Source organism: Centropristis striata, chromosome 5 (assembly GCF_030273125.1).
Source record: "Centropristis striata isolate RG_2023a ecotype Rhode Island chromosome 5, C.striata_1.0, whole genome shotgun sequence".
Classification (NCBI taxonomy): domain Eukaryota; kingdom Metazoa; phylum Chordata; class Actinopteri; order Perciformes; family Serranidae; genus Centropristis; species Centropristis striata.
The window spans coordinates 21,562,279-21,580,533 of record NC_081521.1 but is presented as its reverse complement, the minus strand read 5'-3'; the positions used below and the strand labels follow the sequence as shown (position 1 = coordinate 21,580,533).

General features: G+C 41.0%; 1 protein-coding gene across 7 annotated transcripts in view; it reads left to right on the top strand.

Moving 5' to 3' along the window:
- Positions 1 to 18,255, top strand: part of agrn (agrin) — a 300,695-nt gene that overhangs the window by 266,310 nt on the left and 16,130 nt on the right. For all 7 annotated transcript variants that reach the window (XM_059333522.1, XM_059333518.1, XM_059333519.1 and 4 more), the window contains 8 exons: positions 1,729 to 1,944; positions 2,391 to 2,620; positions 4,202 to 4,336; positions 7,823 to 7,913; positions 8,265 to 8,429; positions 9,415 to 9,526; positions 15,123 to 15,239; positions 17,448 to 17,631. In XM_059333522.1, the coding sequence (XP_059189505.1) occupies positions 1,729 to 1,944; positions 2,391 to 2,620; positions 4,202 to 4,336; positions 7,823 to 7,913; positions 8,265 to 8,429; positions 9,415 to 9,526; positions 15,123 to 15,239; positions 17,448 to 17,631 (1,250 nt within the window). The remainder of the gene's footprint in view (positions 1 to 1,728; positions 1,945 to 2,390; positions 2,621 to 4,201; positions 4,337 to 7,822; positions 7,914 to 8,264; positions 8,430 to 9,414; positions 9,527 to 15,122; positions 15,240 to 17,447; positions 17,632 to 18,255) is intronic.

Here is an 18,255-nt window from a genome sequence, read left to right as displayed (position 1 = left end):
GGACATTTTCACGATTGCTTTTAGCTATTTCAAATATTTAGCCTTTACTTTTAGTCATTTCAGACATTTAGCTATTACTTTTAGCTCATACATGTTGGCATTGCACTAATTACAGCCATTAAGCTATGATTAAACCATTTGTCAAATACTTTTAGCCATTTACACCATTTATTAATTGCTTCTTACTATGTCAACCATTAAGTCAATACTTTTAGGTGTTTCAATTTCTCTGCTCACTTGCTTAAAGTCTTCACACACTCTTCTTTGTCTGCTTTGTATTTGTATACAGTACATTTTCAAATCAGTTGAGATTCTCCCAAAATTGCTCATGTACCCATTGGCAACTACAGAAGAACCCCCTTGTGTACAAGTACCGACAAGTACCCATGGTTGGAAATCAGTGACATATAGTACAGAGAAAAATAGTAACACTGTGCAAGTCTGGACTTTTAAGAATCTCATGTTTGCTAAAAAAAAAAATACAGATTTGAACCTGAATTCAGGCTATGGTTGGTGGAGAGACACAACGATATACCCTGTAAGAGATATTTATCAACTGAGATTTTCTGTGAGGAATTCTTTAGGTTGTATAGATCCAGCACAAAAAACATTAGCTGGCATGCCTCCCAAATTACATAACAACATACCTCTATAGTGTATGTTGTTACACCATGCCTGCCTGGTAAACACCCACATCACTCAGTCTCCATGCCCTGAGTTTAGGATTTGTAGGCTCAAAGCCAGGCTGAGTATCACTCCTTGTGAATGGTAAATTAACTGTGACATGTGAAATCGGTGTAATGCCCCTTATGGATCTAAATATAACAGGATTTGAAACAATATGTGTTTGTTAAGCCTGGGAGAAGGCTGACACTAACCAAAAGTCTCATCTAGTCTGTTTAAATTGGACCATTTTCCTGCCAGAAACCTGCAGAAACACTGAGTATTCATCTCTTCCCCACAGTGGAATTGTATGCATAAAAAATCATCCGAGGAAGGCAGCATCTTTAGAAGAGACTTGAATGGACTAATTAGAGATTCTGCACCGCGTCTGTTCTGGACCTATTATTTCACACACAATCCGCTTACTTTATCTTTTGGGTCTTGTGTTTCACCCTGACCTCTCAAAGCCCTTTCAGTTCCTACCAACCTGGCCAGGTTAGATTTCTCTATTCAGAGCGAAATCAATAGCAAACTAAAGGAGATCATTAGTCACTTCTACTTTCAAATGGAGCTCTGCCTCAAATCCAGAAATACAGCTGTGAGATTACCACCCACAGCTCTGCAAATCCAAGACGTGGGGAGAAGAACTAATTATTTGTGGCAGATAATTGCTCTCAGGTTGTGCTAATACTACCATATGTGTGGGTGCACATACACGACAGCTTTTTTTGTGACGATATGGCCTTTTTCTCAACAAAACCTCATTAGATAAAAGGTTTAATTAAAAAGAGGGCGTGAAGATATTTTTTAAGTGAGTAACTGCCTCATTCCAGTCACATAGTTTGGAATCCCAAATGGGAAGTCCTGTACCTTCTCTCTCTTTCATCACTCTCTGTCTTGTTGACTAGCTTTCTTCTAGTCATTAGGCACTGCGCTGTAAAGAACAAACATATTGTGTGGAAAATAACCTCCCCGAGTGCTGTAAACTGACGTGAAGTGCGATGGAGGTATGATGTGATTGATGAATAACTTTGACTGAATGAACTTTGTATCTCCTCTTCTCAGGTTCAACACAGGTTCAGGCACTGGCACAGTAGTCAGCAAAGTACAAGTCAATCAGGGCCGCTGGCATCAGTTGGTGGTGACTCGCAACCGGCGTAACGCCATGCTCAGCGTGGACAACGAGCCGCACATCGAGGGCGAGAGTCCACGCGGCACAGACGGCCTCAACCTCGACACCAACCTGTTCATTGGAGGAGTGCTTGAAGACATGAAGCAGGAGTAAGACCTTCTTTCTGCAGTTACACATTGTTGTGATAAGATTCAGGGCAGGAAGAAAACCAGACGGAAAATCCATTAACTGTGGCCTCTCTTAGATTAAACCTTTTAGTACACAGCTTTTATTTTTGAGTCTAGTACTTTAAACTACTTTGTCCACCCTTATCTAAGGTATGTCTTATTTCCAAGGCCAGTATAAAAATATGTAGACCCTTAATGAACCCTGGTTTATTGTCTTTGAAGTGCAATAATTGATACAAAAAATATGCCCCTGGGATGAAGTTTGGGTCATCCATTGGTCTTACAGGACTGTACTTGAGAGTCTTGTAGCAGCATCTTCTTTCTACCTAAGCTCATTGGTATTAAGTGAGGTTTGGTAGTGAAATAAGTACAAATACAAAGCCATTAAAATGCATTCAATTCTATCCCTTTCTCCTTTCGTTCTTCAGTGTGAGAGAAAGGACCGGGGTGGCCACAGGTCTGGTGGGCTGCATCCGCCTGCTGGATGTCAACAACCGGGTGCTCAACCTGCAGGAGAACGGCGGTGACAGTCTGTACGGCAGCGGCGTGGGCGAATGTGGCAACAACCCGTGCCAGCCAAATCCCTGCAAGAACGGCGCCGCGTGCCAGGTCAAGGAGGCAGAGATGTTCCATTGCAAGTGCAGCAAAGGATTCTGGGGTAAGATGCCAAGAAAAGGAAGCTTCAGTGTTCCAGCAGTGTTTGTAATGGTCATACTGGGATTTCTGGACGGTTACGAAAACTCTCAGAGGTTTATTCAAGGAAAAGTGCAGGGAAATAAGTAGAAAATATGTCAATTCATATGTGAAATGTCTAACACTTTGTTGAAATTATGTTTATATCTCTGCTTTGCCTTCTCTTCTTGGGATTCACTGTGGTCATGACTTACTCACAAATCCTAAGTAAGCTTGACAGCCTAATTTGACAGTGTAACTCGTGCCCCCAGCAGGAGCGCTGGAAGTCATTTTGTAAACACCAACCCCATCAAATCTGTGTGTCCGACACAGAAATGAGAGATTAAACATTGACACAGTACAGAAAACATGAAAACTTCCACCAAATGCTCAGTGATTGGCCTTTGGCCTATCTTTGCTTCCACATCCCTTCCTCCTCCTTTTTTTTTAATCCCTCCAGCAGATGCCAACTAACAAGCAACTCAGAGAGATATAGCTAAGAGCAGACACCATCAGGGCCTAGCCAAGCGTGCCCCTTGCTGGTTGTACGGCAGCCTACTGCAGAAAGTTTCACACCAGAACCAAAATAATTGTCAGAGTTAACTTTTATGCCTGAATAGTAAAGTATTTTAAACTCACATGGGGGCAGCTTTGGGATTAGGGAAACAACCTCTCAGCCAAGAGCCATTTTCCTTGAATTTAAAATGTGGATCAATAAAGTATCACATTACATTATTATTGCCTTTCATATAAGAGGTGCTTTTATGTTTTGGTTTTATTGAGACGCCTGAGTAGAAGTAAAGATAACCCTCCACTCTGAAGAAGCATTACTGTGATCAAAGATGTTTTGGCAACATGGTGTAATATGAATGGTGATAATGAGAATTGGACCAGTGCCTGTAGACTCAAGTTCATTTTGTCATCATGTCACTTTTAGAAGGAGGACAAGACTGCAGATCTCAAAGGGAGGGACGGATCAGAGAAAGCCAGAAGAGAGAATAAATGGGTGGAGAGGGGTTGTAGTTAGAGGGAGGACATGTCAGGACAGTGGAATGACTGAGGGAGGTGAGAGAGTATTAAAGTAAAACGATGGTGGAGAAGGAAGAGAGATGAAAAAAGAACTGTGGTAGGGAAGTGAGAGTGGAGGATAAAAGCTAGCTTCCAAAAGAGTGAGTGAGGGAAAACGGGGGAGCCCTGTGAGCTCAGCGGGGATGGGGTTCATTAAAGCGCTCTCCTCACCACAGGCTCTGACTGCTAAAGTAATGACGGGTGAATTCAGACGGGCTGTGGCAGAGGGCAAAACCATCATCCACCAGACGCTCCTGAGCCTTTCCCACAGTCAGTGTTGGCCCGGAAACATGGCCGCATGGCGGGGAGGCTCTCCACTGTTTAATCTGGACGTGTAATATTTCCAAATCCTATTAGAAAATGACCTCTATTACAGAGGAAATCCTCAAACCCCACTTTTTGTCTCCCCCTCCTCTCAAATGGAATAAAAGAGAAAATGGTTGGAACATGTTGGTGGTTTTCTCATGGAGGATTTGTGTGTGTGTCTGTGTGTGTTTAGGTCCAACTTGTGCTGATGTCCATGACCCATGCGAGCCCAACAGGTGCCACGCATCGTCCCAGTGCCAGGCGCAGCCCGAGGGAGGCTACAAATGCGAGTGTCCCATGGGACGAGAAGGGAGACACTGTGAGAAAGGTAATCAGACTAAACTGTCCCACTGCTTATCTAGGAGCACCAGTGCACCACCACGGCTGAAATCAGTGTGTCCTTATTGCTAAATCCAATTGTAATTTAATTAGGTTATCCACTGCAGGCATAATACACAGCAAACAGCAGCATCTATGTTTTAGATTTTATTTTTCTTGTAAATTTCAGAAAATATTCAAGTTTTTTTCTATTACATTTGTGACTTTTTTTCATGAATGTATCACTTTTATCTCAGAGAACTTCTGAGTTATTCTCTTACAAATGTATGACTTTATAATCTCAGAGAATATTTGATTTCTTCTGAATTACCAAAAGGAAGATAATGAACCCAAAAGACAACACCAAACACACTCCAAAACATGCCAAAACATAAAATCAAAGCAATGCATCCTGACAAAGACAAGCACAACATACATCAGCAGACCCAAAAACCGAAATAAACAACAAATATTGGAAGAAAAGAGACAAAATTAATCGGCTTCATATAATATTCTTTTTATTCTTGTGAAGAAAAAACATTGACTATCTCTCAAGCTTATGACAAAAGGAAGTCCTTTGAAGTTCTACATTTAATGTACTTTTTATTCAATTGCCATCTTCTTACCAGCATTCAACGTCAATGAACTTTTTCCATCTTTCCAATGTTTTTATTATATTTTTTTATTACATTACATCATGGAAATTACACCTAATCGTGCATGGCGTAGTTACAACAGCAGAAGCTTTAAAAAATAGATCTTATCTAACAAAATAATCAGATTAATAATGAAACTGTCTGTGTCTGTAACATCGCCCAGTATCAGAGAGAAAAATCTGGTATAAAGAACAGCTTTAATGCATTGCACATCTTTGGAACCTCTTTTTGAAAGGCAATAAAATGCCAGAAAAGATGTACGACTGACTCACTGAAACAAAAACAAGACTGGTGTTACTCAGCAATACCCCAAATTTCAAGCATTTTCCTAGTTGCCCAAAAAAAATCAAAATTCTAAATAATAGGAGCATCAGTGTTTTGGTCCGCCGTTAGCTGAGCAGCATCCCCCTCAATTTTGCCTCCTTTTTTTTCTCTTTCTCTTTCCGCTCTGTGACATTTTCATCCAACCTGAATAGAAAAGGGAGATCAAACGCTGAAAGAAGGTTTGAGCCTTCCGGCTGGGAGGGGATGGGAGGGTTGGTGGTGTAGCAGAACTGAGGTAGATGATTGGCCCCGTCGGGCCGTTCACCGCATCGACTCGGCTACGCTTGTTAGTGGATAAGCGGCAGCGAAGCCGCAGTCTTCCTCCTCTTCCTCTTCCCCCCCTGCCTATCCGCCCACAGGTGTTGTGTTCAAACGTGTTTGTTGCTGCTTAGCTCCACATGGCAGAACCAGGCCGCGGTTGGGGAAAAGACCAGAGCACGGTTCGGGTGCTTTTGAAGTTCATCATTAGCATTTTTGGCGGTGTCGCATCCTGAAGTCTACAACATGCTTTTTCCCTCCCTGGCTTTGTAGATGTTGTCCTCAATATGTACAGAAGTTGACTTTTATAACTGTGAATAAAAGGGAATGTGTTATGTACATTGCTTACGAAAGAGCACCCTTGAACCCCTATGAATTAAAAAAAAACAGTTGGGAATAGCCTCCTTCCAAGCCCCGAGTCCCAGTTAGCAGGTGATTAAAATAAATTGAGGTGAACCAAAATCAATGCTGTGTGAGCGAGAGCGTCTCCTATTCCAAAAGGCTATTTTTTTTTCTACTGGAATCAATGAGATGACTAATCGCATCAGTCCGCCCTGCCCGCGGTGATTAATGGGAGCGTCAGTCAGCCAGAGTGTCAGCCCCAGACAGGAGCTCACAGATAAGGCGGCAGTCAGGCGGACGCACCCTCTGAGGGCTGCACAGAGAACAGTTGAAAAGACAGGTAGCTCAGAGCACACTCATCACAAGCCTGAAGGTGAATTAGTCGTAATATTAAGTGTGTGTAACCCAGTGTGTGCGCACGTTCAGTTGAGCTATGGTTTCCATTTCAATTCTGCCAGGGTTCGTCAGTGCAACCCGCTGCTATAATATTCACTATCAAGGACTTTTCTCAAGGGTGTTCCAATAGTATTGAATGGCCTACTTTCCTTGGTGCTTTTTACCCTGTGATAGTGTAAATCATTACAATTTAGTGATGAAAGCAGGATCACTTGGACTCAGACGGCCCTTGAAAAACTGACTGCAGGGTGGTGTTTAAATTCAACAATGTTTTTCATACATTTAGCTCCTTTGCTACATGAAGCCAGGGACCACTTAATGTGTGTGAGGGTCGTTGTGCATCTCTGATTCTCACTGCAAGCAATGGATTGATTGGCAGCGGGTCCAGGAGCTTTAGATTGCAGTTGCAAAGTTTTTTAACCGGCAAAATGTGCTTTGTTATTGCCTTTCCTAGTTTTATATTGTTTTGATGGGTTTTATGGCAAACACTAATTAGGGAGCATTACTCAAATATAAACAAAATTACCTCCGAGCTCACCGTCAACCTCAGTGCTCGATGTAACAGCTCCCTCAGTGTTGCTTTAGCGGGCATTTATCTCTGCTAGCAAAAGATAACCGTGATCAACTATTCTCGCCCGTCAAGCTCTGCTCCCCATACGTCACGAGGGTTTTCCTGGTCTCTCAATTCATTCAATGCCTCGACCTGTGGTGACTTATTGATCGCGGTTCTTTCATTTGGAACACAGGGCGAAGAAGAGAAAACCACACTTCTCTATAGCAGCTCCTTCTCTAATAGAGTTCAGTTTAGTGCGTGAGTCCTCGTTGCGTATGCAGGACTATTTTTCCCACTCATCCATGGTGCGTGCCATCATCATTAGCAGTCTTCTGCACAATAGCTAATTAGCTTTCTCATCTCCGTCTGCCTTCCCCATACTGACTCCACTCAGCTAATCCCAGCCAATTACAAATAAAAGCTTTCTTGCCGGCTACATAGGTATGTGTGTCAGTGTGTGTGTTTATGTCTCTCTGAATGATGGTAGTTTTTTGCAAACAACACCATAAACACATACCCCCGGGTGACACTTGAGTGATTTCTAATGTCAAACCACTTGTTAGAGGGATGGCACAGTGCCTGTCCTAATCACTCCAGACAGCCAAAAATGGGACAACCAGACGTAGACCCATCGCAAAGACATGAATTTGTAAAAAGGCCTGCCAAAATACAATGGCTGCATTATTTCATGGGTCCCGGCTGTGGTGTTAAAGTCTACATGTCTCCAAAGGTTCTTTGTTATACTGTGGCGGGCTGTGTAATCAGTCTGACATAAGGGTTTTTGAATTTTTTTGTTTGAATTTCTGTCAAGAGAAAGTCTTAATCCCAACGGCTATGAAAACACAAATCCATCTCTTTCCATAATGCTGACAGGTCCCTGAAAGATGTACTGACTATCCCTGAATTTCAATTCTGTTAGTAACAAAAACGGGACCTGAGGATGAATAAAGTCTCTTTGTTTTTCCAGTGGCTGAGAGGAGAGGGACTTACATGCCGCTTTTCAACGGAGACTCTTACCTGGAGCTGAAGGGGCTCCATCTCTATGGACATGATCTGCGGTAAGTCCCACCTCTGTGCATGAAACGGACAGTGAATACTTGTATGTGAACACGGGGATATCATGTACTTTTCATAGGCTAAGCTTGTTCTGTGCCTGAGGCAGAGCTGCCTTCTTTAAGCCTCAACTGAAATGACAATGAGGCTCACACAAACAACACGTTATCCAGGCCCAAGCATGTAGAATATACAGAATCTCTGTTTAATTTACATATAGAGTAGCAGTGCACCAAAACAAGAAAACAAGCATCATCTGTTTCAGCATTGGTATGTACATGTAGTAGTATGTGTGTGGAGTAGTGTATAGCAGTGTATCTCTGACTCTCTGACCCCTGCTTGTGTTGTTTCTGTAGTCAAAAGGTCAGTATGACCGTGATGCTCATGGCCAATGACTCCAACGGTTTGATCTTCTACAACGGACAGAAATCGGACGGAAAAGGAGACTTCATCTCTCTGTCCCTCAATAATGGCATCCTGGAGTTCCGCTACGACCTGGGGAAGGGACCCGCTACCATCAGGTTAGATCTTCTAAGAGTCTTAACACTTTATCAGGCGAAGAACTATATTTGGTAACTTCAGCAGATATCAAAAATGGGGTCCCCGTGCCTCTCTGGGAGGTCTGGAACCACATGGATTTCTAGCAGGCAATCAGCAAAGATCAGGCTATGTCACAGACAGTGACACCATGGCATCAAACCAATCAGTATAATAATAATATAATAATAATCATAGAGTCTTGTAATATCCTCCAATAACACTCTCGGCTTGAAATTAGGAATTTCCAAGTATTTCATTGAGTATAAATGGCTACGAGGGTTTAACTTACACAGCTAAGGAGAAAAATAAATAATAGAAATATGAAACTGATTTAAAAATATAAACTGTATATAAATAGAGTCTAATTTTGCTACCAGGCCTTAAAAGTGAAGCCAATGTGGAAGTGCCTAAAACCTGTGCAATTATATGATGGCGATTAGTGATCCTGATGAATTACAGGTCGATCACACTCAATCAAATATTTCAGAAATGTGTGTGACAACAGCCAATCAGAGTCGCCCTTTTACTGCTGCACTACTGTTTGTAAGTTGCTGGAGAAGGAAACAGAATGACAGAAAGTGGCGCTAAACATGGAGCTGAAGGCAGCGAAATAGATGTCTGCCATGACTTGGAGCAATAAACCAGGGAGGTACAGGTGAATGTTGGGAAAGAACAAAGGTTATGATCTATCCGCCGCTGTATCGAGAGAAAACTAACATTCACAGCACGGCAATTCACACACAAGTATGGTGCATTCAATAGTGTCAGAAAACTGGCAGTATCAAAACTATAGAAAAAATCATAATAATAACCGAGATCGAACGATATGAAAAAATATATTCTGATCTTTTTTTTGCCATATCGCCCAGCCCTATGCATGTTTCTTATAGATGACTCACCTGTGTGTGTGTGTGTGTGTGTGTGTGTGTGTGTGTGTGTGTGTGTGTGTGTGTTTGTGTAATTCAGGAGCAAGGAACCAATCCAGCTGAACGTGTGGAACACCATCAATCTGGAGCGCTCCAACCGCAAAGGAGAGATCATGGTGAACAAAAAGGACCCGGTCCGAGGAGAGGCACCGGTAAGAAAGCGAAACCTAACAACCTCCTGCTAATGGTGATCTCGGTGCGATGGGGCCTCTGCTTAGCCTTGCTTGTACCGTGTATATTCTGTATTTGTTGTATCATCTGCGTGCTCTTATCATATCATCGCCACAACCTCAGGCTTTAGTGTGCCTTTTTTCCTGCCCTTATTCAGAGGCGGTTCAGCTTGCCGCTTCAAGCCCAGATGAATCAGCAAAACTTTGCCCCCTTTGCTAAGGTTTTCCACACCGCTTCACACCATGCGGTTCTGCCCGTTTGATTTTCTGAAAATATGCCGCTATCCCCCCCGACATCCGTCAAGGTAAGAGGGAGAGCTCCAGATGTAGAGGGCCAGTTTGACAAGCTGTCTTAATTTTGGAAGTCCTGTAATTCCACTTCTTAAAAAAAAAGGCATCTCTCTGCCTTTCAGCTGGCTGACGCACTGGAGATAAAACTTGGTGTTGCATACAAAAAGCCAAAGCAGCTTTTACTGCTGGTATACAGTCAATTTTTATAAATTCAGCCTTTGAGTTGGTGTCTGGGGAGATAGAGGCAGATAAAGGAGATACAGTAGCAGCAGCGAGAAGAGCGTAATGAAACTCCTCAGCCCCGCGTCTAGACCAATAAAGCAGGTACATGCTTCCAAATGAAGGCGATCTAATAGTTTGATAAGCCTGTAAGTCATCCAATTATATTAAACAGTGTAATTTGTGATTATGAACATGCACTCTGTCAACTCCATCATCTTCCTCTAAGACGCTCTCCTCCGTCTTTTTTCCTCTCTCGCTCGCTGCTCCGTCCTTCCCCCCACTGCCTCCCATCGTCCGTATGGTAATTGTGTTTTACTCCAGCAACAGAGGCAGAAAATCTTATTAAAAAGAGGAGAGCAAGGGGAAAGCGAAGATGGGTGGGAGGGGGGACGCAAGGGATGAGCTGAGACTAGTTATGGAGCTCAATGCAGAGACCCCATCTAGTGTGGCTCTCAGCTAATTCTCTCCTGCTGCTTTAAGAACTAGGAGGGAGTTATAGTCTCTTTGCTTAGAGAAGCCAATATCATATCAAAGGTGGTCACACGCAGGCACATGTATGGATACATATTGCATGCCAGGAGTGTTCATCATATCAAAGACAGCTCGGCCTGTCAGCGTGATGAAGCACATTCCTTTAAAGGCACATAGGTACGGATAGAAGAAATGAAAATCTTCTTCCCCCTCTCAGTCTTTAAATGAGTCTGGGTGAAGTGGCACCGCTCACAGTCTCTCATCCATGAAGTTTTTTTCTTTTCATCTTTTCTTAATGGCACCATCTGCTCCATGCACGGCCTTCTTAGACTTGCTGTCTTATTTGTATTCACTCTCTTTAAGTGTAAACTCACACTTGCACAGCTTTTGTGGTTGTATGTGGTTGTGGTATATAATGTGATGGTGAATGTGCAAAAAAGTGGTTCACATGTTGTGTTGTGTTTGTATTAATCTCACTTGTCTGTGCTACACTGCAGCAGAGTCCTGGACTGGGTCGGGTACCCGCAGATACTCGCAGGGTGACCCGCAAAAAAGGGCGATTCGCAGGTGTTTTTTGTGCTTAATTTCAATTCTGGGTTTGATTCTAGGTTAAAAAAAAGCACATTGGTTATATCACGGGTGATCACAATAAATATATTAAACTAAGAATAAAATTATGCTAATTATATATATATATATATATATATATACATATATATAATTATTTTATATTTTTATATATATATACTATTCTAATACTTTATTTTTTTTATTTGCCATTTTCATTTCTGCAGTGCAACTGTTTACAAAAAAATATTTTTTTAACGAAACAAACAAACGTAAATAAATAAAAAGAAAACAATAAAAATAAATAACTATATTAAAAGAAAAAACAATCATGAATAATAATGTTAAACAGCAGCAAACAAACAAAATAAAACAGGTTAGATAAAATAATAATAATTTAATTTAATGTTTTAATGTGTTAAGCATTTCTGGTCTTGTGGGTCAGATCAGATTATCACAATCAAAATGATAATTCAATGTAACGGACCGCTTCACCTTGACTGCATTTTATTGATACAGTGGCTGTAAGTGGGCTAAAAAATCTTAATATATATCATAATATTTTTGTATTTTGTATTATTTTGTTAGGGTTAATGCAATGGCAAGTAAAAAGCTGTTGTTAAGCTGTTATTGAACTACACCAATGGTTCCATGACTTCACCACTAAGCTCATGAAGTTGGTTATGTCCATGACAACCTCTTTAGTCTCATTTACTGCCCTTTTGAAGGCACATTAAAGCTTCAAAATTCATGAGGGTATATACTGACATATTTTATGTCTTAGAATAAAAGGAGAAAAGCTTTTGTTAACGTCAGACCTTATTTCAGGCATCTAATCAAAAGCCCATTTGAAAAAAACTAAGTTTTAGGACTCATTCCTCCCTAACTCCCTCTTATTTTGTTATAAATTGTTGAAGCGGCCTAAGGTTATCACTTTAAACTTGCTGCGTAAAGAAATGATTTAAACAGCAAATGTTGAATCTCACGTTGATAGGTCAGGTCATGGAAATAACTGGTCAGATCTTGAAAATCCGACCCATGCAGGACTCTGCACTGCTGCTGTGTGTGAGGCTGTTAAGGATGTTCCCAGTGTGTCTGTGTGAGAGTTTACTGTATACTGACTGTGTGTCTGCTTTGTGGGGTTTTGCACTTGCTAGCTGTAGCTCCGCATGCCTCTCTGTGCACAGACACCTACTAGTCTTCCCCTAATAACTCTCTTCCTCCCTATTTTCTTTCTCTTCTCTATGATGTGCTGTCTGGAAATAAGAAATCACGCAAGGTAATGAGACAAGTCCCACCAAGTAACACCTTAGCCCATGTTTCATTTGAGTCCTTCACTATGTCCTCTCACCCCCATCTCTCCATGCAACAACAGCAGAGAAAATAAAAAAGGTACTTCTGCAGAGCTGTGGGCAGCTTTCAAGGTGCCAGTTCTGGAGAAAACTTTGCCATTTCATAAGCACATAAACACACACACACACACACAGAAACAGCACTGAAGGAGAGATGCTCTTAAAGAACGCGGTTTGGCTTTCACCTCGGTCCATCTGCTGTGGGGGTGGGAGGGGGTGAGAAGGTGGGAGGGAAGAAGGAAAGAAGACAGTCATCTTCGTGACGGCCATTGTTTTTAGCAACAAAGAAACGTCTTCATTAGTCGGGCGTAGGCGGGGATATCACGCCAGTGCCGCGTGGCTGTCGAAAAGTGAGAGCAAAGACAGGGGAGGCGAGCGAAGGGGAGGAAATATACCGTAGGAGACGGTGAGGTGCCAAGCCAAGCCGAGCTGTTCTTTTGTCATCTGCTCTCGCTCCTTCTGCAAACAGGAACAAACCTCCATAATATCATAAAGTCGCTCACTCTTTCACTCACTCACTCACTCACTCACTGAGCATCACCGAGCAAGAACCACTTCATGGAAAGCAGCTGTCCTCCATCACCAGGTGCAGACGATTACCTGCGTGAGACAAAACAGAACATGATGCTCCATTTCATTGCATGAAATCCACTTTAGAGTCATTGCAAAGTAACTTTTAGAGCCCGACTGAAATGATTTGGATTTTTGAAACCAATACAGATTTTAAGAGGGGAAAAGTTCACTGATGTGGTGGCTGATGTACTTTTCAGCTGGAATGAAAATAGAACTTTGGTGGTTTGCGCAGCAATATGACTATGCAGAGGTACTCAACAGGTGCTTTCTTCAACAAATACCTTTTAATTTAACATTATGATACATTATACATCCTATGTATTACATCGTTAACCCATTATATAAATGAACACTGACAAAAGCAAGGATGAATACAAAATAAAAGAGCTTAAATGACCATTTAAATAAAGAATAAATTAAAAAATAGTTGAAAAGTGCTATATCTTCAGTATCAGTCATTTCATGGCCATTAAAAAATAAATAATAAATTGCTAAAAAGAATGCTGTATGCTCAGTATGTCAATGCATGACCATTTAAATATATAACATAAAAAATAAAAACAAATGTAGTAAATAGCTCAAAAGTGATATATGTTCAGTATCAGTCATTTCATGGCCATTAAAAAATAAATAAAAATAATATATTTTTTTAAAAGTGCTATATGCTCAGTATGTCAATGCATGACCATTTAATGAAAGAATAAATAAAAAATGAAATAAATAGCTTAAATGTGCTGTATGTTCAGTCTATTGCTGACAATTTAACTTAAGACAAAAAAAAGAGAAAAAATAAATAAATAAAAATCTTTGGGCCGAATCAGAAAACGTATACATGCATATTCATAGATAATGGTAAGTCATTGATGGGCCAATATTGGTCAGGTTCTAGTGTTTGTACATAGCTAGTGTGTGCTCAGGTTCAAGGGTAATCACATTACAAAGGTGCAACATCTCAAACAAGATCAAGAAGTCCAGGTGAAGAGGTTCAATATGCACCTGCAACCTCTACCTGCAGAGTAAGTGGGTGTTGCAGAGTAATAAAGTCGACATAAAGAGCCCGAGGTAGCCAACTCTCTTCCATGCAATCGGTGACAACTTTTGTCCCTAGCCGAGAGGCACCATCCACATCGTGGTCCAGCAGCTTTGGCCAAGGTCCCCGCCCTGTCTTTGTTGGAAGCAACTCAAGGTGCAGTGACACAGCCCCGGGCTCCAGCCAAACACCGCCACTGCCTCCTGCACTCCAAATCCCATCCTAAATAAAAGCAGAGCCGATGCCAGCTTGCCTTCACAAAGCCTGTTTATTTGGCCCCTTCCATCATTTTTCCAGCAATTAACTCCACTTTACCCCTCTGGCAATTACTGCTCTACATAAAATAAAGATCATTAATTCCTTCCTTCTGAAGTGGGCCGGCTCTTCCATGCAAAAAAAAGAGAAAAGCGGCACCTTGCTAATGCAAAGCAATTGTCCCAAAGGTTTGGTGGAAAGAATCGAATTTCATAGCCGTCTGCCGCGCAAATGAATTGCAATTAATGTGTCTCCACACTTAACTGTTTGAAAGGTCGGTGCTTATGATCAGCCATTCATTAGAGATGTCTGTTAAGAAACATTCATATCTCAAGTCCAGCCTGCTCCTGATTTCCCTTTGTAGTTTTTTTTTTATGTCTCTCAGATAGAGGATAATTGACCACTCTCTCTGAGAGACATAGAAATCAATTATGTTGTAATGTATCAAGTGTATTGATGTGGAAAGAAGGCGAGGAAGTGCTGTTAAAGCGTCTGCCGGTTACAATACGGAAAGCTCTTTTTTTTAATGGGACAATCTATATGACTGTGACGTGTCTGCAAATGTGGTTTATTAATCTCACTCTTTATATCCCGACTAAAAGGATACAACTTATTTCATGCTCCCTGGACACAAACACATAAATCCAAAGTAAAAGCATAAACCATAACGTCCTGAATAGAAAACCCCTGAGAGGAATTGGAGATGGGGGTATGGAAAATATTAAATTGAGCGTTTTTAAAAGATATATGTGGAGCTTCTTTTTTCATGTTTACACTTCTCCAGCTCACCATACGTCTCTGTGTCATTTCTCATTAGAACCTGCACGTAGATCTTAACCTGAAAGAGTCTCTTTTTGTCGGCGGAGCTCCCGATTACAGCCGACTAGCAAGAGTGGCCGCGCTCACCGAGGGCTTCAAGGGAACAATCCAAAAGGTAAATGTTTACAAGCTTTTATTTCTTCTTCCTCATTAGCTCTTCTTGTGGATTTAACTAATGTATATGTTATTTTAATGACTCAGGGCCCCTTGTGGCCTCAGAAGCAGTTATTAGCTGTCCAGCTGTCACACTACAGACCCCAATAATAGTTATTTTCCATTATAAGCTCGCAGTGTGACGGGCAGTGGCTCTGCTCATTTGGATTAGCATGCACTAATAATAGAATGCACATTTTGAAGTCCCTCCCTTTCACTATTCTCAGATCTTTCCCTGACAGCCTTCCAGTTTTTTTTTCTTTTTTCTTTCCTACTTTCCAGCAAAAAGCTCATCTTCGGGTGCCAAAAATAACCCAGTATAACAAAGGCAGGATGTTACTGTTTGTGCAAACTTGTCATTAGTTCTCCTCTGCAAACTTTCCCTTGACAGTTCCGAGCAAATCAAAAGCTAAATGTGGCATTTGTCTTACTCGGCCTGTAGGGAATAGTTAATTATGAGGGAGACAGTATGTATTCTCACTTTGATGTGCTGTTTATTGTGCATGTCGTACCAACACCTAATTTCCGAGACATTCTACCTGTGTGGTAACAGTTCATGTTTCGAGGAACAATCTTACAGAATCACTGTACAAAGTTGTTTGTTCTCAGGACATGTTGTGATAATTAGGTTTAATGATCACTCCGCAGAAAACACAAAGCCCTATAACGTGAGGTTTTTTTCTTTGGACAACAACCAACATTTGTAACAAATGATTATCTTCAAGTGTTTCACGAAGGAGAGAAAATTAAATCAGATACATTTGACAACAAAAGCAATGAAACAGATGTAAGAGAGTTAAAAGGAAGCCAAGAATCGTAAAGTTGATATCAAGAAGAGTATTACATAAACACAGGTCTGTGTGTGGTTTATGAGATTATACTTGTTTAGCTTGCAGGCAGCTTGGTTTTTAAAATGTAGGAATAGGAAAATCTTTAAAACTAGACTTTCAAATTGAGCTTTTACAGACCGACACACTTAATGTTAGCCTTACTGGAATATGTAGTAAATATTTATTCTGTATTATACAAATAATGCCATCTATTTCAGTCCCTGAAATCATTTTTTGCAATCAGCTTCTTACTTTAAATGAACTGGAGAAAGAAGACCGACATAAACCTGCAATTTTATGCAAAAGTTTGCAACCTTTTTGAGCATTTTAAGATGACATATTTCATATTTTTCCTTGCTTTAAAGTGGGCATGGCTCAGATGGAAAAACATGATGTCACATATTTCTGTGCACCAATTACAAGATGTCTATCAAAATGCGTTGTTATGTGTGTTATTATATCAGCCAAAGAGATGTCTGCCTTCATAACATACTTCATACGTTTGAAAAACTTGTGAGCAGTTTCGTGTAGGAAACCAACTTTACTTAATTCACCAAACTACTGCCACAAACCATATCACCTTGCAGAAGGAAGCATGCATGTACTTGTAACAGCTCAGGTGAGCTAGCAGAATGGAACAATTCCTTTTTTTTATAACTTAACAATGCATTTTTATGGATTTTTTTTACAAAAATAAACCATCAAATATACTTTTTACTTGCATATTTTCAACCAGGTCATTACGAGATTACAACATAAATTTAACATTGAACACACAAAAAAAAAAAATATATAGAATGGAACTATTCCTTCTACGCAGTCAGACAGTTCACAGTGAAGTATCCCTTAAACTTTATTGTTTTTACTGAAAACAACAAAGTGTCAAGGTATTTAAAGTGGTACTCCAGTTTCTTTAAAGTTGGGGGACTTCCAAGAGACAAATTAAAACAGGAAGGGTCAAAAGCAAAGACACAGAAGCTGAGATATGCAGGCTTTTAGTCCTTAGTATAGATCAAACTTTAAAAGATTTAGATACTATGATCCCATGCAACAATTTCATTTTTACTCGACCATCACTGCACCACATTTTTCAGACTCCACATCTCGAGTTTGCAACACAGGCCCTCTATGATGTAAACATGTAGTCTCCAAGCCTAAACAGAGATAACCCTGACGACATCATCAGAGTTATTCTCTCCTCCAGAGACTCAGAAGACATAAAACAGCGGTTTTCACAAACTGACTTGTATTAAATATGACTAGAAAGATGACCTTTTGTGTGAAGAATATGAATACTCCTGGGAGTGAGTGCCCCTCTAACCTTGTGTTCCCTGTTCCAGATCATTCTGATGGGTACCCCCATCCTCAGAGAGGAGAACGCCCTGAGCTCCAGCAACATCGCCATGTTCCAGGAGCACCCGTGTTCCCAGGAGCCCTGCCACAATGGGGGCCGCTGCAACCCCACGCTGGACAACTATGAGTGTGTTTGCCTCAACGGTTTCTCAGGGGGACACTGTCAGAACAGTGAGTATCTCTTGCCATCATGTAATCCTCCAAGTCAACGTGTAAGCCAGTCACTAAAGGAGGAAGTGTTCAAATCCTCTTATTAACCCTTGTGTCGTCCTCCCGCCAACTATGGTGGTCCTCAGGGGTCAAAAAGGACCCCATGACACAAGACTGGTTTTAGGACATGTAGAAAAAAAATATGAACAACTTTTCTTTTTCACCTTTTAAGGCAACTCATGACCAACAAAGTGATGTATAATTTTAATAATTTTTTTCATTATTATTGGTCAGTTTTAGTCAAATATACAAAATTAGGCCTCATTTCAAGTGTCGGGTTAGGGTTCAGGTTAGTGTTAGTGTTAGTGTGTCCTTGTGAGAAGATGATACCTGTTTGTGTGTGTTTATCTGAGGGTGTGTGTTTATCTGAGGGTGTGTGTGTGTCTGTGACTCTGTGTGCCTGTGTGTGTGTGTGTGTGTGTGTGTGTGTGTGTGTGTGTGTGTGTGTGTGTGTGTGTGTGTGTGTGTGTGTGTGTGGGTGTGTGTGTGTGTGTGTGTGTGTGTGTGTGTGTGTGTGTGTGTGTTTGTGAGTGTGTCCATGTGTTTTTATATGCATAATGGACAATAAGTGCAAATATACGTAAA